The sequence below is a fragment of the Salvia splendens genome, chromosome 13 (genome assembly GCF_004379255.2).
Source record: "Salvia splendens isolate huo1 chromosome 13, SspV2, whole genome shotgun sequence".
NCBI classification, from domain to species: Eukaryota; Viridiplantae; Streptophyta; class Magnoliopsida; order Lamiales; family Lamiaceae; genus Salvia; species Salvia splendens.
The window spans coordinates 34,689,482-34,712,235 of NC_056044.1; the positions used below are offsets into that span (position 1 = coordinate 34,689,482).

Genomic DNA, 22,754 nt, shown 5'->3' on the forward strand with positions numbered 1-22,754 from the left:
AAAAAGAAACACACTTCTATCTTTATCGTCATGCATTTCAGGCTGCAGAAATTTTTTACCCCAAATAAATGTGATATTTTAAAATTATATTCTGAATTTGTCACTATTATACCACTTCCGTCCACAAAATATAGACCAGTTTACCATTTTGGATTGTCCACCGAAATTAGACCACTTTTAAAATATATAAAGTTTTAAACAATTAAATACTATTAGTAATATTGCGCTCACAAACCACTAGCACTACTTTCACCACTTTTTTTCTTCTTTCTAATTTTACGAATTATGCATTAAAATTGGTGTCATTTACAAGTTATTCTATTTTTTTTTACAGAGGTAGTAAAAGAGTTATAAACAATGTCGTTTAGCTTTCACAAAAAGGGCCGTGGTGTTTTGGGCCGACCTGGGGCAAATTTTGGACGCATCTATTAAGGCCCAATAAGAAATAAAATTATGGCTTTGAAATTCGCGAGTGGGCTTTCGTGGCTATTCCTTAAGTAGACCTTAGCAAGCCCACTTCTATAGGATACTCGGCTTCAATTTCAGCCCACTTATTCCAAGGTCTGAAAATTTGGCTTTAATTATTGCATTAAATTGTCCGACAAAGTGGATAATTATTAAAATCGTGTAGATTCAGTATCAACAGATTTATTTGACCGATAAGTCGGGAAAATTTTCAATTGTTTTGTTGAGAAAATCAGATATCAAAAACTCATCAGCATAATACAAATTTATGCAAATCAATTAGCTTCAATTAATTGATCGTTTAAAGTTATTTAAAAAGGGGGAACCATCAATTTTGATCCTTGTATTATTAGTTTGCAGTAATTAAGTTTATAAATTATTTTAGAATTTTTCCATGTGTTATGAATAAAATATTTTATAATATCCCATTCACTAATTTATAGTATTACTAAACAAATTCTTTTTAATTAACTTAAGAAACAAAAATATAATTTTTTTTCTATTTGGAATGTATAAATAGCAGAAATATGTGCAATTAAAGCTTGATAAAAAAGCAATTATTTAACTATATATGAGTCATTATAACCTAGCTAGCCAACCTGAAATTTGACCACAATGCACCAAATTATTGAACCCTATAGCTACACATCAAACCCCAGTTCTGGTTATTGATTTTCTCTAGGGTTTTATACACAAATTTTGGTCAAAAATACTAGCCTCTTAACCTATAATTGTACATTTACATGCTTATATATGTAGTCCAATCAATGTGTTGAACACCATATCATAAAAATAGTCATATAGAGATAGTATCAAAGCTTTTGGTACTTACATCTTAGCGAAAAATGTCAAAATTAGCTCACATGTTAGGTCCTCTATCGATATTTTGGTTCGTTTTTATAACAAAATTTTCAATGATTCAAGCCGAATCCAAGGCGTTCTTCGTGTTCGGAGACTCGTTGGTGGACAATGGCAACAACAACTACTTGGCCACCACTGCTAGGGCGGATTCGCCTCCATATGGTATCGACTACCCGTCCCACCGCCCCACCGGTCGTTTCTCCAACGGCCTCAACATCCCTGATATAATTAGTATGTTGTGATATCAATTATGTTACTATATACTTTGTTGCTTATAAATAAAGGTTTAGAGAAGAAGTTTGCCAAGCTGTTCCTAATTATTTTTTTTGAATTGTGATTAATTTTAGGTGAAAAAATGGGTTGGGAACCTACATTGCCATACTTGAGTCCAGAGCTTAGAGGGAAAAATCTACTAATTGGTGCCAACTTTGCTTCTGCTGGTGTTGGAGTGCTTAATGATACTGGATATCAATTTGTAAGTTATTCCAAATCCTTTTTATTGGATAATTAAGTTTTTTGTTATTTATTCTTTATACTATTATGGCTTGATTGGTTTTTTAGTAGCCCAAAAATTAACCATATAAAATTATTCCTTGTTTTTCTAGAAATATTAATATTTTCGCTTTATTTTCTGAAACATTTAAAAGGTTGCATTTTTCAATATTGCAGGCTAATATAATTAGGATATACCAACAGCTTGATTATTTTGAAGAATACCAGGAAAGACTAAAGGGAGTAATTGGCAAAGAAAAAGCCCGCAAACGTGTGAAAGAATCACTTGTTCTCATTACTTTGGGAGGAAATGATTTTGTGAATAATTATTATTTGGTCCCATACTCTGCAAGATCACAACAATACTCCCTTCAAAAATATGTGCCATTTGTCATCTCCGAATACAAAAAGGTTCTGCAGGTAAGAATCTAACATCGATACAACCTAATATATAACAAAAATCATGTAATATTTAACATATAATATGTCATTAACGAACGTTGCAGAGACTCTACAAACTCGGACCCCGCCGGGTTCTAGTGACTGGGACGGGGCCGTTGGGGTGCGTCCCAGCAGAGCTGGCGCAACATAGTCGAAGAGGCGAATGCGCACAAGAATTGATGAAGGCTGCATCACTCTTCAACCCTCAGCTTGTTAAAATGCTTACAAAGCTCAACAATGAGTGTGGTAAAGATGTATTCATTGCAGCCAACACTAATCAAATGCACATGGATTTCATCACCAATCCTAAACAATTTGGTATGTCTCTCTCTTGCTTTTTTCAATCTCTAATCTTTTTAATTAATATTTAAATTCATGCTCATCTAGTATATTGTTTAGTTGCAATTTTGACAACGAACCACGGCTCACTGATTGATAAGACGTTTTCTCTTCAATTATTATTATTATTATCTGAACAGGATTTAGGACCTCAAAGGAAGCTTGTTGTGGACAGGGCCCGTATAATGGGCTGGGCCTTTGCACGCCGTTGTCGAATTTGTGTTCAAATAGAGATGAATATGTTTTTTGGGATCCATTTCATCCAACTGAAAGGGCCAATCGATTGATAGTCCAACAAATCTTGGAGGGATCACAAAAATATGTTTATCCAATGAATCTTAGAGCGATTATGGCTATGGACTCAAGGGCTTGAGGCCCATTTTGAAAAGATTACTATACTTGGGCCTGAATTCAGCCCGAATCATAGTAATCTTTGCTAGATTTGTGTTGTGTCTTTCATTTATGTAACCTCTCTATTTGATTGATGTTGTATGTCTATTTTCTAAATTCGATTGATGTTGTATTTGCAGTATTTCTTTCTTTTATTGGTCCAATGCTCACCAATGGATAATGGATACCACTTGATTGAAGTTTTTTTTAAATGCATCTCTTTTTTTCTCTCTCTCTTTTGTACACAAGGGTGGAGTTCGGTTTGCAAGATAAAATAATACCAAGATACAATCTAGGATTGAGTTGTAAGATTATTTTAGTCATAAGGGGTTAGCTATGACTAATTATCCCATGATTATCTATATATGATTGAGTTGTGGGGTTGAATCTCATGTTCCAAACACACAACAAATTTAATCCCGAATACAATCTTGCGAACCGAACACCCCCGAGATGTATGTATGACCGAATTGATTAGATTAATTGTGGATTTATTGAATGAAAATGATTTGCAGCCTAAAATGAACGAGCGAAGCGATATATAAAAGGTTTTTTTTTACTCTCTTTAGGTAAAAATTATAATTTCACAAACTCCAGCTTTAAAATTTCCAAAATTGTATACGTATATAATTTTGGAAATATATGAATGTGTATATATTTTGGGTTATATTAATATTAAATATATGTATTGATTTGACCATTAAAATGTTTTTACATCACGACGTGAACTAATTTTGAAACCGAAATACTTTCATACCACACTCGACATTTTGTTTTCGTAGTGTAAAAGATTAGAACGATAACAGATTAATTTACGCACATTATAACGTATAAGTTAGGTTTACTTTAAGTAAGTTGTCAATATAATATACAAATATAGAGCTGGAAAAAAGGCTTGCCCTCTTTTTTGTTTTCTTTTTAATTGAGAAACACACCAATCTCCTAGTTAAGTAGTACTAGTATTACTTTACTAGATCCAAGAATTATTGACTTTCATCTTTTGTAGCTTTTTATATTTTTCTTCAAGAAAAAAATGTTACATAACTAATGTTCCTTAATCATATAATTCAAGATTAATTAATTAATTAGTACAAATGAAATTGACTGGCTAACCAAATAAAAAGTAAAACACAAAGTAATATTTGTGTCACCATTTTAAGCCTAAAAAGTACAAGCATAAATATATGTACATCTTATCACATGCAATGAATTATTATATTTTGGGGAAAATTAATTAAAGAAACCATTAATTAAAGAGTGACTGAGAAGAAAAGAAATTTGGAAGTGGTGTGTTTGGAGGAGAATTAAAGGGGAAGTTTGTGTTGGTGGCAGTAGACAGATGCTTTGCATTAAAAGATCTTTATATTTTATTACTTTTAAAAGGTAGTTGTGAAATGATTTATTATAAATTTATGATGATTCAAGTTTATACATTTGATACCTCTACTTTTTCCCTTCTCTTCCTCTCCTTTATTTCAGCCTCATACCTCCAGTGTGTGTGTGTGAAAAATAAACAAATATTTCACTTATTCTCACATAAAACCCATGCATATGTTAGTCTTTTAGTCATGCTTTTTTATGTCTCCGCCCACAACCAATAGTCATGCTTTTTTTCATTTTGAATTGTCCATAAAAATTAGTAACCTTCAATATTTGGTAAGTTTTATATCTTAATGATGTGCGTTTCATTCTTCAGCAGCAGTATTTCAATCATTTTTACTCTTAATTTCCCTCATACTTGATCAATCCCATTAAAACACATGTAGTTAACCGCCAATTATTGGCAATGGACAGAAGTAGTGGAATATATAATAATTTACTAATGTTGATACATTTTAAAATTTTAATTAGAGGGTGCCATCAAGAATGCCAAAAGAAGTGAAAATGGAAAAAACAAATGGGAGCACAAGTGTGGATGGATTTAGAGGAATGTGGCATCAAAAGGGGCAGCTTTGCCCAAAGGGGACAGTTCCGGTTAGGCGTAGCTCAATGCAAGATGTGTTGAGGGCTAAATCTTTGTACAATTTCGGCAAGAAATCAGCTCAATTCTTGCCTCTCGCCGCCACCACCACCGGAGGTGGTGCCGCCGTGCCAAATATTGCGGGCAATGGGCATGAGGTATGTTTTGAGTTCTTGTATGTGCATCGATCGATAAATACTCGCATGTTAATGTGTGTTTGTCTCTTAGTGCTCGGTGAATCACCTACGAGCATGTGCTAGTAATTCTATTTTGTCGAACACTTTGCTTTTTAGCGAGTATTTCAGTGCTCGATAAACACTGTTTTTTATATCTATCGAGTTTACTCGTTTGAGAAAAAAATTGAATAATATAATTAATTGAAATACAACTCAATAGTATAATTAATTTTTATCTGAAGCACGCAATCGCATATACGACATCGTCGGATGCGATATACGGGGCAAAAAGAACATTTTGAGCTGTCATATACCTTCAAATAGTTTAATATGAATATTAACATTATCATGCTGCATTTTGTGATTAGTAATGAAAATTTATTTGAGTTGATTATTATAATTAGAATTTTGAAAATTGATGATTATACTAGTCAGGTTAGTCCGGAAATGTACGGAGACAGTAGACCAAGATTATTCACTTATTGGACTGTAAGTTTTAATTATTCTCTTATATATTTTAAATTTTTATTAATTTATTCCTTGATCCAAAGAAATTAAGTCTATAAATTAATTTATTTAATATACAGAGTGATGCATATGAAGCAACATGATGCTATAATCTTTTGTGCTCAGGATTTGTCCAAACAAACAGCCGAATAGCCATCGGAGCAGCCATTTCTCCGGTGTCTTCCATCGCCGGAGATCAATCCGACATCACCATCCTCATATGGAAGGTTACATAACATCTCTTACTTAATGAGTAGTACTATAATTTTTGTAGGGAAAATAAAAAGGAATTGAGTTCGAATTATTTACAATATTTCTCGTTCCACTTTATGCATAACAATTTATTTATTTAATATTGGAATTTTAAATGAATAGGATCCAAAGCCGGGAAATTGGTGGCTGGGCTTTGGGGACCGCACATTGGTGGGCTATTGGCCCGCGGAACTCACCACAAACTTATCGGATCGGGCCACGATGGTCGAATGGGGCGGCGAGGTCGTCAACTCTCGGCCCAATAACCAACACACCTCCACTCAAATGGGCTCGGGCCGGTTCGGCAAGAGGGCTTTGGCAAAGCCAGTTATTTCAGAAATTTAGAGATTGTGGATCTCGGCCCGAGACATCACAACCTTAGCTGAGAACATAAATTGTTACAACATTAAGAAATATTTTTAGATGAATATAAATGTATAATTATTATTTTTTTCATAATGAATGTAGATCGCCATTGTGATCATGTATCAATGTTGTTATTCTTTTTACAAAATTTCAATATGTGTTGGAGCTTGAAATAACAAGCATAATATGTGTCCGTGTAGGGAACATTTTATTGAATAATACATTTTCTCGTTTCGATGTCACACTTGAAATAACATATTTTTAAAATTAAAAAAATATATATATTTTTATTTTATTCTCATTTCACTTAGATTTCATAAAAAATGAAATATTTTGCTTTGAATAAGACATAATAAGTAATATATCACACAAATTTATCATCCCATTTCAAAACACTGAGCCTAGTTTACATTTTAAAAACAAAATAAGTGTATTAGGTATACTTTTTACATATAATAGTTGCATTTGTATATTCAGATCTTGCCCCTCTCATAGCATCAAACTTAGATTCATCATTTAATTAACCTCAAGAATCTTTATGTCATTGAGATTCCCTACAACAAAAGTCTTCTATATTTTATAATTGGTTTCTTCTGAGATTTTCTACCTATCATTTTCATATAGTAACATAGAAAAATAGACTATATATATAAAAGAGTTTATTGACTTACCCTTTGGTGGAAGTGACCACTTCTCTTTCTGAGAAGTCATTCACTAATTGTGATTTAGCCTCTCTAATTTAAAATATAATTACATCATCACAATTTAATATAATCGTGATTAGCACTAACTAGGAAATAGATCCGACAAATGCGTCATGGGGAAACATAATTTATATTTTTGTTAATGCGTTGTTGTTTTAATTAGCTCACAGTAGGTAATTAATTAAAATATATGCCATATTAGATATCTAAATATTTTGCATTAATAATCTTCCTTTGGTGCATAGTCACTTTCTATATGATTATATTGTATTTATAAAAATAATTAGTACATTATATGATAGTTCGAAGTTGATTATATTTTTGTGGATTATAAAATTTTACATAAAAAGTAAAGGGCCACGAATTGTTTCGTCAAATATACAGTTGAAGAGTTGATTAAATTTAAACATCAAGCAGTTAATCAAATGACGTGATTAAAATATTTTAATTCGATTGGTTAGTGGCTGATTAATAGTTGTAGTAAGTAACCATCAATTTATTTCATAAGAAGTCGTATACTAATTTATTATTTATTTTATTCACTTCTGCAACTTATCAGCCTCTCTCATGACAGTTGTATACTTGTATGACAAAATTGTTTTCTATTTTATAGAGAGTATCTAATTGAATCTTCTTTGCTGTTCTTTTTTGGATTGGTAACATGATTCACACAAATTGGAGAAATACTTCACCTTTAAATAGAGCTACAAAATTGAGTTAATTCAGAATTATTGACGATCGAGTTTCTTGAATTTTCTTTGTTCCAATGTGATTATCAAGTAATAATCTCTTAAATCATACGTCCCTATGATTATAAATATAATCTATTAAGTTTGATTTAGTAAATTAAATTTCTAATGATGCGGGTATTCGTGATTCCATTAATCAAAGTGTGATTAGATTGCTAAATCAAGTCTTATGCGGCGACTAATCATGTTATATTCATAATTCTTTCTAAAAATAATCATAATTTTAATATATTAAAAATGTCGAACTATTTTTCGATTCGACTCAGAAAGTCATACTAATACTGTTAATATTAATAAATAAAAAAATCCTTAATTCTTCATATTTAAATAAATAAATAAATAATTTCATCTCTGACTCTGGCGGTTCGAAAATTCCACGATGGGCCCAACCTACAATTTTTTAAAATATTAACTTAATCGTTACACTGTCAAAATCGTATAATGGCACTAATCCAAAATAGAAATCAAAATCAGAAGAAAAAAGAAAAAGAGTAAGACTATATTGTGGTGCAGAATGTTCGAACAATATGCTTTCTATTGTATGCTAAAAAAAGTTCATACGAATCACTCATAATAAGGCATAAAGAAAATAGAACTTGAAAATAAATGGTTATTGGGAGTATCATCAAATGTATAATGAATGAAGTGAAGGATTATAAATGAGTAATATGACATGATTTGGAGTTATATGATTTTAGAACAATATATCATTTGAACTATCACTTATTGGGACCATTTAATTAATTTCTGATGTACTCATATATTTCATATATTTCATTTTCAACTTTTTAGTACAACTCCCTTTGTCCCCTGTTAATTATCTACTTTTATAATTTTCATCCGTCATTTTCATCCGGCCATTATTAATTATTCACTTTCACTTTTTACCATAAATGATAAATAAATTGCACATTCCACTGAATCATCTCACTCACATTTAATTATAAAACTATTATATAAAAGTAGGACATCTGTTCCACTAACATTTTAAATTCACTTTCCTTTACATTTCTTAAAACACGTGCCGAAACCAAAGTGGACAATTATTGGGGGACAGAGGGAGGGAGTATTTTTTTCTTTTTATTTGGACCATTTATCATACTTTTTTATGCTTAATTTCTTCTTCTTCTTCGAATTTGTGTTTTACTTTATTTTATCATTATTAATTTGGCCTTGGTATATATGCTCAATTAGGACATAATTACCTTCTTGTATATGTTTTAAAATGTTTAAATAAAGAATACGGAGTAATATTGATCGGATGGTTGCTTATTCCATACTCCTATTAATCAAGCAAAACATTATATTAGAAAATGCAATATATATTTATAATCAATTTAGTAGCAAGACAAAGAAGCGTAGATCATCATTTACAGCCGCTTCCACTTAAAACTTTTTGTAGATAAAATATGTGAACACTAAACAATGATTGATGCATATGGAAGATCCATGGCTTAAAATTATTTAAATCAACCCTTCGTCGCTCGTATCAACCTACTTGCACTTTACAAAAATACATAAAATATTACTCTCTTCATCAACCAATAATTATCTTACCTTTTGCTAGTTCAAATTTTAAAAATGTAAAGTAATATATGAAGCAAAATTAATGGAATGTTAGGCTCACTTTATACACTACTCACTTCAATCATAATCTGTTTCATACAGTGGCGGACGCAGGAAATTTTATTGGCAGGGGCTCTACATATTACTAGTGCCTTTGTCCTCATAAAATAGTCTTTCTTTTTTTTTTTCTGATTCGTCCATAAAATGCAGTTCAATTCTATTTTTAAAGATTTTTTACCACACATTATACTGTTAATGATGTGGGTCCCATTATCTACTAATGTTAATTTATTTTTTTCTTCCTTTTTCTTAAAAAACTGATAATTCTAAAATCTCTATTTTTATGAGACAATAAAGTGTATATATATAATTGTGATCAATTGATAACTAAACTAAAATGGAATCTAAGAACCTATCGGTCACTTATTATAGTATATATTAATTGTTATTTTTCAATATTATAAAATTCAACTGATATTCATGAATCAACGAATTATTATCAAGAAACTGATAAGCTATCAAGTTCTAATTTTAATTTAGTTCTCAATTAATCACTCTCCCCATATATATAATAATACTACTCCCTCCGTCCCTCTGTAGTAGAGACGTTTCATTTTGAGCACTCGTTTTGAAAAAATTATAATAAATAGCTAAAGTGTAAAAAAGTAAAGTAAAAAAGAAAATAATATAGTTAAGTGTCTTCTCTATATTATTTTTTCTCTTATTTTACATTTTTTCTATTTTAATTATTTATTATCATTTTTTCAAAACGAGTGTTCAAAATGAAACGTGTCTACTAAAGAGGGACAGAGGGAGTATATCATATTATGAAAAATTACAAACACAACACTTATACACATAAAACATACATAAACATTTTATATAAAACTAGTCCAATACTTATAAATTATTTAATTTACATAGATTACAAGAAAAGAATATTAAAATTAATTTTTGTAAATGATGTTTTTTGCCGTGACTTCGTACTATTAGATTTCTATTGGTTGATATTCATTTTAAAATTTTGTGGTCAATCCATAATTACTAAATACAGTTTACACGGTACATTTTTAAAGCAGTACTTTATCTTAAACAAAATCAAAATATATCGAAATGAGAGCATTTAAGTGACCAGCTGTCAACATTTACACATTTTACAAGGCTCGTTAGTAATAGGAGTAATATAATATTATTAATATTTGTTTTAAACCTGTCTTCTCCTTCCTCAACCACACGGTAGCCATTGTTGCTACATTTTCACCTCTGTAATTTTCAATTTTTTAAATTTCGTTCAGCCCCTCCTTACCTTTCAACGTCTGTTCATTTAGTCGTCTAAAACAATATTTTAGTGAGGGCTGAAGATGATTTTCAGAATTTTTAAAAAATTTTAAAGTAGAAAAACCAAGAAAATGGAACTCTTGGGAGGGGCTTAAGCCCTTCCCCACCTCTTACTGTGTCCGCCACTGGTTTCATACATTATTTTCTTTTTGGTACATATTGCAAATACATGTCTTATTTAACTCTATTATAAAACAGACCATAAAAGTAATATTCACGTTCTACTAATATTTTTTCACTCCCTTTTTTATTTTCCTTAAAATTCGAGGCAAATAAAAGTGAGACAACAATGAATGCACCAAAGTGACAGATTACGATGAATCGAAAAACATACAAAATCCTCAACGATGGTCGAGTATATGAGACTCGTCTATCCTTAACCGAATCGTCAAAAGATCGATTCCTACCTTTGTATATGGAACAGTTTTAAATCTTTGAACCAATTGTCCTACCCATCGAGGTGCTTACAAATCAGCACAAGAAATAGTCATTAAATCAACAGATATATATACAAAATCATACAAAATCATGGACTCAAACAAGTACTACTACATTACAAAAAACCTAAATATTAAAACACAAAATCATAAATCCAAACATACTCATCATACAACTCAACTCTATAAAATCCAAACCCAAACAACAAACTTCCCACTTCCACTTGACAACCCCCTAAACCATGGCCGACTCCCTAAGCTGCACCGCCGCAGACCTCCTCCCACTCCTCGGCGGCGCCCCCAACGCCACCGCGGCCGCCGCCTTCCTCTGCAGCCGCTTCAACACCGTCTCCACAAGGCTCGCCGACGCCACGCTGGCCATCGACAACACGTACCTCCTCTTCTCGGCGTACCTCGTCTTCGCCATGCAGCTCGGCTTCGCGATGCTCTGCGCCGGCTCGGTCCGCGCCAAGAACACCATGAACATCATGCTCACCAACGTCCTCGACGCCGCCGCCGGCGGCCTCAGCTACTACCTCTTCGGCTACGCCTTCGCCTTCGGCAGCCCCTCCAACGGCTTCATCGGCAAGCACTTCTTCGGCCTCAAGGAGTTTCCTTCTCCCACCGCCGATTACAGCCTCTTTCTTTACCAATGGGCCTTCGCCATTGCCGCCGCCGGTGAGCTTTTTTTTCAGTTATATTCTTAATTGCAATATTTAAATTTTTTTAATATTTTGAGTTTGAGATTTCAAATAATATTCTGACTATTTTATCTGATTATGGATGCTATTGTGCAATTATCATTTTCAATAATTTGACAATTTTAAAAGAGAATTTACTAAAGATAATTGTTCTATGCGAGGTTTAATTAAGCCCTCCCGGGCCTTACTAGTGTTTACAAGTGATGGATTTGAATTTGAAACCTTTTTTAAAGATATTTACCATTCCATTCCTAGACATATATATGCGTATCATATAACTATATATTGAGTTTATGTGTTCCTAAAAAGTGGTTATGAAGAGTCTCACATTAATGAAGTTTGGCGGTTGCATGTGCATATTTAGATAGAAACAAACATATGTATATAATTTATTTTTTTTATTGCATATGAAATCTAATTTTGCATATGTACTAAGTCATCATCTTTGAAATTTCTGATCTTGCATATCGAAAATTTGAATTTTGCATATTTATATTTGAATATGGTAAAATAGACCGGAAATAGCGAAATACTAAAAGATTAGGTGACTTTTAGAATGTGTGAAAATAATAATTTGTGCTTTTGAATTTATTAATTAATACCATATATGTAGTGGTTAGTTTGTCAATTCTTGATTTAATTTTATGATTTACATTTTGTTGTGATTAGGTATTACTAGTGGCTCAATTGCAGAGAGGACTCAATTTGTGGCCTATTTAATTTACTCCTCTTTCCTGACCGGTTTTGTCTACCCGGTTGTTTCGCATTGGTTTTGGTCCGGTGACGGATGGGCCGGAGCCGCCAAGACCGGAGGCAGCCTTCTCTTTGGCTCGGGAGCCATTGATTTTGCCGGTTCGGGGGTGGTCCACATGGTGGGTGGGATTGCCGGTTTGTGGGGGGCCCTCATAGAGGGTCCAAGAATCGGCCGGTTCGATAGAACCGGCCGGTCCGTTGCGTTACGTGGCCATAGCTCCTCACTAGTGGTTCTAGGCACCTTCTTGTTATGGTTCGGGTGGTACGGGTTCAACCCCGGTTCGTTTCTGACCATCTTCAAGTCGTACAATTATACAAACCGGTCCTATTACGGTCAGTGGAGCGCGGTAGGGAGGACAGCTGTCACGACGACACTGGCCGGGAGCACGGCCGCCCTCACTACCCTGTTTAGCAAGAGGCTCTTGGTGGGGCATTGGAATGTTATTGATGTGTGCAATGGGCTTTTGGGTGGTTTCGCGGCGATCACCTCAGGGTGCTCGGTGGTCGAGCCGTGGGCCGCGATCATCTGCGGGTTTGTCGCGTCCTGGGTCTTGATCGGGTTCAATAAGTTGGCCGAGAAGCTGAAGTACGACGACCCTCTCGAGGCGGCCCAGTTGCACGGGGGATGTGGTGCGTGGGGTCTATTGTTCACTGGATTATTTGCCAAGAAAATTTATGTTAACGAAGTTTATTCGGGTCATCCCGATAGGCCGTACGGGCTACTAATGGGTGGTGGTGGGAGGCTCTTGGGTGCACAAATTGTGCAAATCTTGGTGATTATTGGATGGGTGACAGCCACAATGGTACCACTTTTCTTGGGACTTAACAAGTTGAAGTTGCTTAGGGTTTCAAGAGAGGATGAGATGGCTGGGATGGATATGACTAGGCATGGTGGCATGGCTTATATATACCATGATGAAGATGATGGTTCTAATTTACCACAATTCAAGATGAGTAGGGTAGAGCCAGGAGATACTCCTACATCCTAATTAAGATCTCTTCATATAAAACAAGCATTATTGTAATACTAATATAAGTTGTTATGAAATGCTAGATAGGAAGTCATATAAGTTGTAAGAAAATTGCAATGAAGTTTGTTTAACCTTTGTGTAGTATGAGTAATTAAATTCTCTTGTGCAAAGTCCCTATGTTGTTTTGACAAAGGAATTAATGTGCTTGTAATATATGAATGTTAAACTTGTGTTAATAGGCATAGCTATTTGGTGTTTAATTAATACATTCATTATGGTGTTTGTATATAGAGTTTGTATTAAGAGTGGAAATCCAAAATGCTATAAACTAAGTAATAATTATCTACACTTACTATTTAATTATCTCGAATTTTTTGGTACTTCAATTGAAGGACAATGTGAACCATTGGATGTGATCATTGTGTTTGACTCAATATATATCACACAATAGTCATTTCTTGGAAGACAAAAACCAATAACATCAAATCAAACACTATCTATGAATCTTCATGATGTGAGCAAATTTTAGTGGTTGAGATACATTTTAAGTCCCAATAACAATTTTGTTATTTTTGTAATTCATTCATTTTTTAAACACATTTTTCCCTTTTTATGTGGCTAGTTGTCACCTTTTTTTGTTTGATTATTTGCCGTAGAAATTGAAAATAAGTGTGAGCCATTAGCTATACAACTTGCTTGTCAACACTGTAGTTGTTTGTTAGTGAATGATGAAAATTTTGGACTTGTTTGCACAATATTTTATTTATTACTAGAGGACTTTCTCTCTTCAAACAAATACAAAGAAATGGAAAGAAAATACTATAATGATGCATCAGTTATACTAATATCTCTCTCTATCTTTATGTAATGTCTACTTTTTAATTGATGTTAAATTTACCAAGTCATGTGACCCCATCCCTACTCTTTTGGTAGTTATTGCAACGTGTCTTCGATATTTTTTAAAATCAATAGTAGTACAAGAGACAATCCATCATGTCAAGTACAGCACGACCACTCATCAATATGTTGATTAAGATCATCCAAAACAATTGGAATCAACTTTTACCATATTGCCTTATTTCGACAAATCATTTGATGGCCTAAAACAGTGTGTTTATTAGGACCACTAATGTCTTCGTCAGTGTTCGATTATTTAAGATTAACATCTGCAGAGAGATTGTCTGAAATTACATTGGCTTAAGAATGTCCAATATTAATTTTAGCAGGTATATATATAAACTAAAGCTCACTCATAACCCAAGGATAATCAAATTAACAGTTATAAAACTCAATCTTATATACTATTAAATCGAGATATGAATAACATAAGTTCAATAGTTCTACACCTAATACAACTATTAAATACTCTATCCGTACAATCTTGTCTAATCTAATCTATCAAACTGAGATCGATATCAATAATATAATTCCAGTAATTCTACACCTTGTACAACTATTAGGGCATCCACAATGAGGCGCCCTAAGACGCGCCACGTCATCAGTTTTATCCTCCTACTCCCACCTGCAATGGGGCGCCCTAAGGCGCGCCCTATGCATTTTCTTTTATTTGAATATTTAAATAACTAAAAAAATTGGGAAAAAACTTCATTTCATATATAATAATTAATACATTACAATACGAATTAAAAAAAATACGCAAATTTAGCGACGGCGGTTACGAGCCCACACTTCTTCAATCATGTCGTTCATGAGTTGAGCATGGTCTTGTTGGTTGCGCATTGAGGCATATCTACCTCATTGAAGCCCAGCGGTAATCCTCTAGCGGGGGGCTTGGTCGCCAAGCTGGACGAGCTAGATGCACCGTCATCATCGTTCCACTCGGTGATGCTCCCACCTTCATGCTAGATTATCATGTTGTGCATGATTATGCACGCATATATGACATCGGCGATGACTTCCTTGAACCAGAGACGAGCCGGCCCTTTCACAATTGCCCACCGTGATCGGAGCACACCAAATTCCAGCTCGACATTCTTCCGCGCCGACTCCTGCTTTTGCGCAAATAAAACCCTCTTCTCACCCATTGGGCAGCTGATCGTCTTCAGAAAAACAGGCCACCGTGGGTATATACCATCGGCCAAGTAGTACCCCATGTGGTATCGGCGTCTGTTGGCAGTGAACTCGATGGCCAGGTCGTTGCCGTTGCATTGCTCGGTAAAGAGGGTGGATGAGTTGAGGACTTGATGTCGTTGTTGGACCCAGCTACGCCGAAGTACGCATGCCAGATCCAGAGCCGATGGTCAGCAACGGCTTCGAGGATCAAAGTCGGTCACTGCCCTTGTATCCACTAGTGAATTGGCCTCTCCACGCCGTCTGACAATTCTTCCACTCTCAGTGCATACAGTCGATGCTCCATAGCATCCCAGGAAAGCTGTGCGCCGTCTCGTGCATCTTCATCATGCCCAGGCAATCAGTGGCAGTCGGCTTGCGCAAATATGTGTCGTCGTAGGCCTCCACAACTCCCCTACAAAATCTCTTCAGGCACTCCCGGCCTTTTGTATCCTCGACGTGGGGGTACTCGTCGAAAATGTCCGCCGTGGTGCCGTAGGCCAACTGACGGAGTGCAGCCGTGCACTTTTGCAACGGTGTAAGGCCGGGCCTGCCGACGCCGTCTTTCCGATACGTGAAGTATTCATCACGTGACGACAACATCCGGACAATGCTGAGAAATAGGTAACGTGACATTCTAAACCGGCGGCGGAAAACAGTCGGTCCCCACCGTGGTTGATCGGCAAAATAGTCTTCAACCAGACGTTGGTGAGCTGCCGTGTGGTCGCGTCGGATAGACGTCCGACGTCGAATAGGCCTGTGGATCTGCTCCGCCCCCGCTGCCGCCGCCTCCTCGCGCTGCATTTCGACTAAGCATTCCGCCATGGCCTCTTCAACGGCTGCATCTAAGGCTTCCGAGGTCTCCGAGGTCGAACTACCCGACTCCGATGAGCTAGAACTCGTGGTGTCATCGTCATGGTTCATTTTGGTATGTGATAGAGGTAGAAATGTGAGAGATGAGCGAAATGAGAGAGGCGAGATGTTCGTATGAATAAGTGAATGAGAAACGAAGTTTAAATAGACAAAAAAAAAATAAAAAACGCGTGCCATCGTCCGCCGAGCCCACAATGGGGCGGACGATGGCGCGGACGATTGGCCATCGTCCGCGCTTCTTTCGTGGACGATGCATCGAGCGTGGGCGTAGGGCACGGACAATGACGGGCACCCACAATGGAGGCATCGTCCGCACCCGAAGACGATGGCCGCCATCAGGCGCCCCATTATGGGTGCCCTTAGATACTTCCTCCTTCGTCTTGGAATAAATATATCATTTCCGACCAACATGGATTTTACAAAATTATTTTACTTTGTATAGAAAATTGTGTAAAAAAAATTTGATTGTAAAAAAACTATTGAAATATAAATTCTAATAGTATAGTAGTACTATATTAATTGTATGATAAAAATGTGATTAAAAATGAATATACTTTCGACATTTAATGACATACCAATAAAATAATGACACCCAGTAAATAGTAATGTGCACTTACAAAAGCAAATTACACCATGTAAACCATAATATAATAGCAATCTAATCTAGATGCAGATTGAAAATCACATACACACATAATACTACTGAATATTCTTGCACTGGATTTATAAAATAACTGCATTAAACTCCCTATATAGACACAGAGAAAGAAAAGCCTCTCAACCAACACACTAATTGCAAAAAACATTATAGATTTTATAGCTCAAAACATGTAAAGGATCCTAAAATAAGCATATATGAAATAGAAAACTATACAAAACTTAATACAGAGATCGCCAACTGTTGGATGTGTGCCATGGTAAAAAACACCAGTATAGAAGACGCACACAGGCCATTTATCATCAAATATTTCCCATTTTTTTTGTATATTCCTCCCACATCCCGAATCTTGCCCTCAACAAAAGCCTCGTAAGAAGATCCCGGTGTCAGGTTATAATCATACTAATCTACATTCACTCAGAATCTATACAAAATTACAATACTTCTTGCCCTGAATCAGCCAGCACGAGAGGCCGCTGTCATAGTCCTCCCGTTGCTCAAATTATTGGCGCCATCGTTCATTTCCAATCAAGGAATGACAATGCAGCTCTCTCCGGGGTTTCATCAGCTTCAGCTGCCTCAGCAATCCTGAGAGCCATCATTGCCTTGTAAGTAGCTAAGTCGGCGTTCTCCATGAGCATCTGGGCTCGTTGGCGCTTCTGACTAGCCAGATCCTCGTATTTGTTCGCAGCGGCTTTTGCTTCTTGCAACTTATGTACATTGTTTTTCTGCTGCAAAGCATCTTGTTCGGCTGCTATTGCTGTAAAGTGAAATCCATCGTCAATTTTAGAGATATAGTCATCTATTTCAAACAAAATATTTATGCGTAGATATTGAAGGGGCATAGATAGGATTGTTCACAAAATTTCAGTAAAGGAATAACTAGATTGGGAAAAAATGACAAAAAACTCGAAGACAAGCACCTTTCAATATAGGCTGTTGTTTGCCTCTCCCGCCCTGGCTTGCTTGCCGTTTAAATGATCGTTTCTTCCTTAAAACAGATTTCGGGATTACTTGATTTCTTCTAGGCTGGTAGAGCTGCCAATAAAGCATTGTTTTGTAATGTTAGGAAACAAACCTAAAACGATATAACAATCAGATCGACTTACAGCTTAGAATGTACAAAACTATAGACATAAAACGAGTAGGGCAAAGCTAACAAGCAAGATATGAAATTCAAAAATACATGGTGACATACCTGGAAAACCCTTACTAAAGCCGATCGTTTCTGCTTCCTCTTTCTAGTCCAGTACTTATAGATAGCCTCGATGACTTCCTTTCTTTCCAGATGCATACAGAATTCATAGGCTGCCTGCTCATCTACTTGCTCGTCTGGATTGGAGTGAATATATTTTTCCAGAGCATCAATCACCAATTCAAAATTCTCAGAGGTGATAAATTCTTGCCTCTCATTTCCCCCGTAAAACTCGCTCTTGAGTTTTCCCAGCCATTCCTCATCCTCGGAGTCCAAATCATAGTTGGCAGTATTCTTCATCAAAGCCCTAACTAGCTCATCATTTTTGAAAGTAATGTACGACTCTGGCCTCACAAAAGGGACGTACGGATCATTGGGAACGGCTACTTCTTGCACCCCAGGTATGGGAATAGCGGTAGTGGCTGCGGCGGACTGCATGTTCCGGTCAGAGCATTCCTTGTATAGTTCCTTGAAAACCAACCAATCTTGTTTATCAGGAAACTCGAGCTTGAAACTACTATCACCAGCCCATAATACAGCATGCGTGAAGCGGTTAGAAGAAGACGGCCTCATAGCCTTCTGTGCAACCAGACTGCACTGCTTCGCTCCGTCCTTGGTAACAGAGAGTAGCCACTGTTTAGAAGCGGATGTTTCTAGAGAAACAGTGGCACCCTCCACCCTATAGCACTTGTCGGTGCCGGTAATTAACAGGTTTGCTGAACAGCTGGAGGCACAAATATCCTGTGTTGCTGCCCTCGTAGCAGATTTCAGCTCTCGGATGTTTGTTGCCGATCTCCTCGTATCGGGACTTCTGTGTAGACGACTGGGAGATGCGGCAGGGAATTGGGAGCTGTCATGTCTAATCCTGAAAAGCTCTGAAGCTAAAGCACCCTTACCCTTCTGAGATCGAAAAGCAGATGGCGGTCTACCTCTCTTACGCCTCAGAGAACTCCGCCTTTTCTGGATACTACGGCTGTTTCTCAACTGCAAATTTCGAAGACCAGATTTAGGAAATCCAACAGGAGACTGCACCAACAGTTTCCCTCCCGGAGTATCATTATCAGATGCTGCCACGCTATGGTGAGATATTTCACTTCCTGTTGACATTTCAGATGCTTCTTGAGCACATTCTTGGTCGTCTCTCAGAAGTTGAACCGAGGGTTGTTCAGCATCATCGGCCAAATCTATCACTTCCTCGTCATTCTCACATTGTCGGTCCAGCAAGCAATCTGATCCCACAGATCTATGAAATATACTTGTTTGTATGTGCATAAAGAAAGGTGGGCTTGCAAATATATTAACAGAAAACAATGGCATCGTAGATCTCCATCCAGTAACTATACAGACACAAGGTTTCCCAGCAGTAATAGGATCCTGCAATATCGGTAGCTATAAATAAGAATAAAAAGCAAATTCTGCACACGCGCAAAAATAATCTAGCAGCCACCATGAGTAAAAATATACCTGGAGAAAAAGCATTCCACGTAAGGAATAGGAATCGCACATTGGTCTTGACAACATAAACGATGACAACTGCCTCATTCCGATTCTGACCCTAGTCATGTAGCTGAGCAGAGTGGTCAAGAAGCAAGTAACCCAGTAATAACAATCAGAAGAAGACTCGTTCATAACAATAGCAAGTCCCCGAGTCCTATGCGAATACCATAAGCCTCCAAAATCACCATAGGATTCAGAAACTCTATATCGTTTCCTCCATTGTTTCCTCGCATACTTCTTTGCAAACCGGCCATCTTCTACAATTTCAGTAGTTGTCAACTCTGCTCTCTTTCTCTTTCTCTTTCTCAGGTACACAATCCCAAACCTCCTGTCCCCATTTTTCCCATCCATACCATCCGTTTCACGCTCTTCTATTTTAGGCTCTGCACTCACCTCAAGTAAGGCGCCCGTTTCATCTTCCAGCCACAGCTCCCGGTGACGGCCACCACCATCAGCAGAGTGGTCTAGAAGCTCCGGGAACTTATTCTCCCCGTGAACTGCCCTCACGTTTTTCCCACCCTCATGAGGCTCCGTCCACAGCCTCCTCCCAGAACGCAGAACTCGGGTCCCAAACACCCTTGTGCTTCTTCTCATTCCCACTGAAGGCATCTGCTTGCGCTTATTCCTGCGAGGTGAAGCCCCAGAATCAATTTTCGTCTTCAGAATTAGATACTAACCGCCTTTAAAGACCTTTCGTCTTAGCCTAACACAAAGCACAGTGATTTCTCGCTTAAACCGACTAACTTCACTTTTCGCAACTCGTTCAAATTCAAGAAATATGAACTCAGTAGCACTCAAATCTCTCCCTCAATTACTCCAAGAACCAGAATCAGAACTGATTAGCTAGACTTCAGCTAATTTCACACTCTCAACAGCACAAAATAGGATAATTGATAAATCCCCAAATTAAACTCGACATCCCAACTCAATTCGACACACAATTCAGTCCCCTCCAAGCATGCAACCAACCGCAAACCCCAAAAATGTTTCTCAAATCATTTCCGACTGTAAAAAAAAGATTCACAAAAATTAACAAAAAACAACGAGAACCGTGAAACAAATCCCCAACCCATCTCATAAAAAATCAAACTTTCACTCCCAATCGCAAGATCCCGTCAAATACAAGCAGAAAACCTCGAGAAACAAACAATTACCTGCCGCGAATTGATCAAATCATCCCCCTTCTTCGTCCGAGAAGAAACTTCCCTCGAATTTCTTGCGATGGGATTCTCAATTTTAAGATGAATTACCCTCCGATTTAAATCTGTTGACGTAAAGGAAGGTGGCTGCGGATTGCAGATTCTAGGGTTTATGAGAAGGGAGCGAAAGAAGAGGGAGACTAATAACTGCTGCTACTGACCACGAGTAACGTGAACCGTTGGCTCAAAGAGATGGACCGCTCAGATTAAAGGGATGTGATGAATAGTTCGAGGAGGTGAGAGGGACCCATCACTTTCTCTCACTCTCTCGGTGAGAGGGAAGCGATTCCAGAGATTTTTTCTTTTCCAAATTTGCAATCAAGTCCCTATATTTCGATAGTATTGTATATTGCGATACCTTTCACATTTTACTTACACACCCTTTTTTTTATATAGAGTGCGTGACAAGCTTTAACTACACATTTTTATTTTTTTACTACTACAAAATTGAACCGTTACAATTTAAAAATATGGAAAGAGTGATATTTAAAAGAGTAAGTTCAATTTTTCTTATAAATATATGACTAAAGTCCAAAATATTTACTTTTTAAAAAGTGAATGTTTTGGACCAAATTCGTATTTCGGTTATACATTTTAGGATCAAAATTGAAATTTTACTTCATTTAAAATTATTAGGAGATAGACAAAATAATAATTTAATTTTTTATATGCTCATTGCAATTTTGTTATGAAATTTTACATCAAATTAGATTTTGTAATAATCTTTAGTTTAATATGCGTGTATTGCTATATGAGTTACATTTGGTAACTTTATTTGACTTGTTTCATTTAATTACCTACTAAAAATCGATTAGATCTAATCTCATAATATAATTTAATTTATAGATTAGATCACTTATCTTACATAAAAAAATCTCGGATTCATTCAAATCTTAGTATTATTAAGTTAAGGCATAATTTCTCTTAAATTACGCACTTTTTAATTAACAAGCGAAAGCAATATAAAAAATAAAAAATGAAAGCAAAAAAAAAAAAAAAAAATTAGAGCATCTCCAATGGCGGCGTCGGCACCGGCACGCCGATTTTTCGCGGACGCTGGTGCTGACGCCGAACCATTGCAGCCGGCGTCAGCGAAATCGGCGTCAAAATCGGCGTGCCCACGCCGATTCTCACGCCGATCTGTAGGCCCCGGATCGGAGTCATACCGGCGTCAGATTTTTATTTTTTTTTTTAATTTTTCGAAACACTATACATACGCGCTTTGGACGTCATTTTCATTCGCACCACTTGTTTTAACGAGTACTCTCTCTATCTTAATTTATGTACAAGATCAACAACGAGAAATGAGTAATGCCGGTGGTAGTGGTGGTGGCCGTGGTGGGGATGCTGATGAGTACGAGCGTATGATGAACGAAGAGCTAGATACCTATACGAGCCGTAAGGTTGATCGATGGATGCAGAGTTATGTGCAGCCGGCGGTACCTCGCCCACGACCAGTTGTCCACCGTCGAGAAGTGGTTGATCGTGATCATGTAGCTTGATACGGCTATTATTATTATAATTATTTAGTTAATTAATTATGGATTTTCATATCTTTTTAATATCTTTTGTCTTGCTCATTAAGTTAGTATCGTATAGTGGACATTGTTCCTTAGTTCTATCATTCAAGAAATATCAATTATCCTTCTATTTTATTTTCTTTTACTCTCTTTCCTTTCAAACGTGCAACACACACAAAATCATAATTTTGACGCCGGATTGATCAACGGGCAAAAGCTCCCGCGACGTTCGACGCAAAATCTACGAGTTAAGGAACTTCATCCTTAACAATTG

General features: G+C 36.4%; 3 protein-coding genes and 1 pseudogene across 5 annotated transcripts; 3 read left to right on the forward strand and 1 right to left on the reverse strand.

The window, feature by feature from the left end:
- Positions 1–1,270: 1,270 nt before the first annotated feature.
- On the forward strand, positions 1,271–3,204 carry LOC121761084 (GDSL esterase/lipase At5g33370-like). The gene is made up of 5 exons (XM_042156677.1): positions 1,271–1,557; positions 1,674–1,801; positions 1,996–2,238; positions 2,325–2,577; positions 2,739–3,204. The coding sequence occupies exons 1-5, from the start codon at positions 1,311–1,313 to the stop codon at positions 2,969–2,971; spliced, it is 1,104 nt and encodes a 367-aa protein (XP_042012611.1). The 5' UTR covers positions 1,271–1,310; the 3' UTR covers positions 2,972–3,204.
- A 1,244-nt stretch (positions 3,205–4,448) lies between these two features.
- Positions 4,449–6,471, forward strand: LOC121761056 (annotated as a pseudogene).
- Positions 6,472–11,164: 4,693 nt separating this feature from the next.
- LOC121762787 (ammonium transporter 1 member 2-like) lies at positions 11,165–13,638 on the forward strand. The gene is made up of 2 exons (XM_042158778.1): positions 11,165–11,721; positions 12,414–13,638. Exons 1-2 carry the CDS (start codon positions 11,286–11,288, stop codon positions 13,484–13,486), a joined length of 1,509 nt encoding a protein of 502 aa, XP_042014712.1. The 5' UTR covers positions 11,165–11,285; the 3' UTR covers positions 13,487–13,638.
- Positions 13,639–17,204: 3,566 nt separating this feature from the next.
- LOC121762141 lies at positions 17,205–21,315 on the reverse strand. Of its 3 annotated transcripts, none has more exons than XM_042157931.1 (5): positions 20,916–21,315; positions 19,729–20,766; positions 18,268–19,653; positions 17,993–18,107; positions 17,205–17,829 (listed from the first exon to the last, which is right to left on the reverse strand). In XM_042157931.1, the coding sequence occupies exons 2-5, from the start codon at positions 20,368–20,370 to the stop codon at positions 17,588–17,590; spliced, it is 2,385 nt and encodes a 794-aa protein (XP_042013865.1). In that variant the 5' UTR covers positions 20,371–20,766; positions 20,916–21,315; the 3' UTR covers positions 17,205–17,587. The 3 variants fall into 3 exon arrangements, with proteins under 3 accessions (XP_042013865.1, XP_042013866.1, XP_042013867.1); XM_042157932.1 differs by having other exon boundaries at positions 19,729–20,386; positions 20,916–21,314; XM_042157933.1 differs by having other exon boundaries at positions 18,268–19,638; positions 20,916–21,305.
- Between the last annotated feature and the right edge of the window lie 1,439 nt (positions 21,316–22,754).

Coding starts and splice junctions, on each gene's coding strand:
- LOC121761084 (XM_042156677.1), top strand. CDS start 1,311: ATGTCAAAATTAGCTCACATGTTAGGTCCTCTATCGATATTTTGGTTC. Junction 2,239..2,324: donor AATACAAAAAGGTTCTGCAG/GTAAGAATCTAA, acceptor CGAACGTTGCAG/AGACTCTACAAACTCGGACC. Junction 2,578..2,738: donor CACCAATCCTAAACAATTTG/GTATGTCTCTCT, acceptor TTATCTGAACAG/GATTTAGGACCTCAAAGGAA.
- LOC121762787 (XM_042158778.1), top strand. CDS start 11,286: ATGGCCGACTCCCTAAGCTGCACCGCCGCAGACCTCCTCCCACTCCTC. Junction 11,722..12,413: donor CTTCGCCATTGCCGCCGCCG/GTGAGCTTTTTT, acceptor TGTTGTGATTAG/GTATTACTAGTGGCTCAATT.
- LOC121762141 (XM_042157931.1), bottom strand. CDS start 20,370: ATGCCTTCAGTGGGAATGAGAAGAAGCACAAGGGTGTTTGGGACCCGA. Junction 18,108..18,267: donor CTTTAGTAAGGGTTTTCCAG/GTATGTCACCAT, acceptor CTTTATTGGCAG/CTCTACCAGCCTAGAAGAAA. Junction 17,830..17,992: donor ACAACAGCCTATATTGAAAG/GTGCTTGTCTTC, acceptor TTCACTTTACAG/CAATAGCAGCCGAACAAGAT.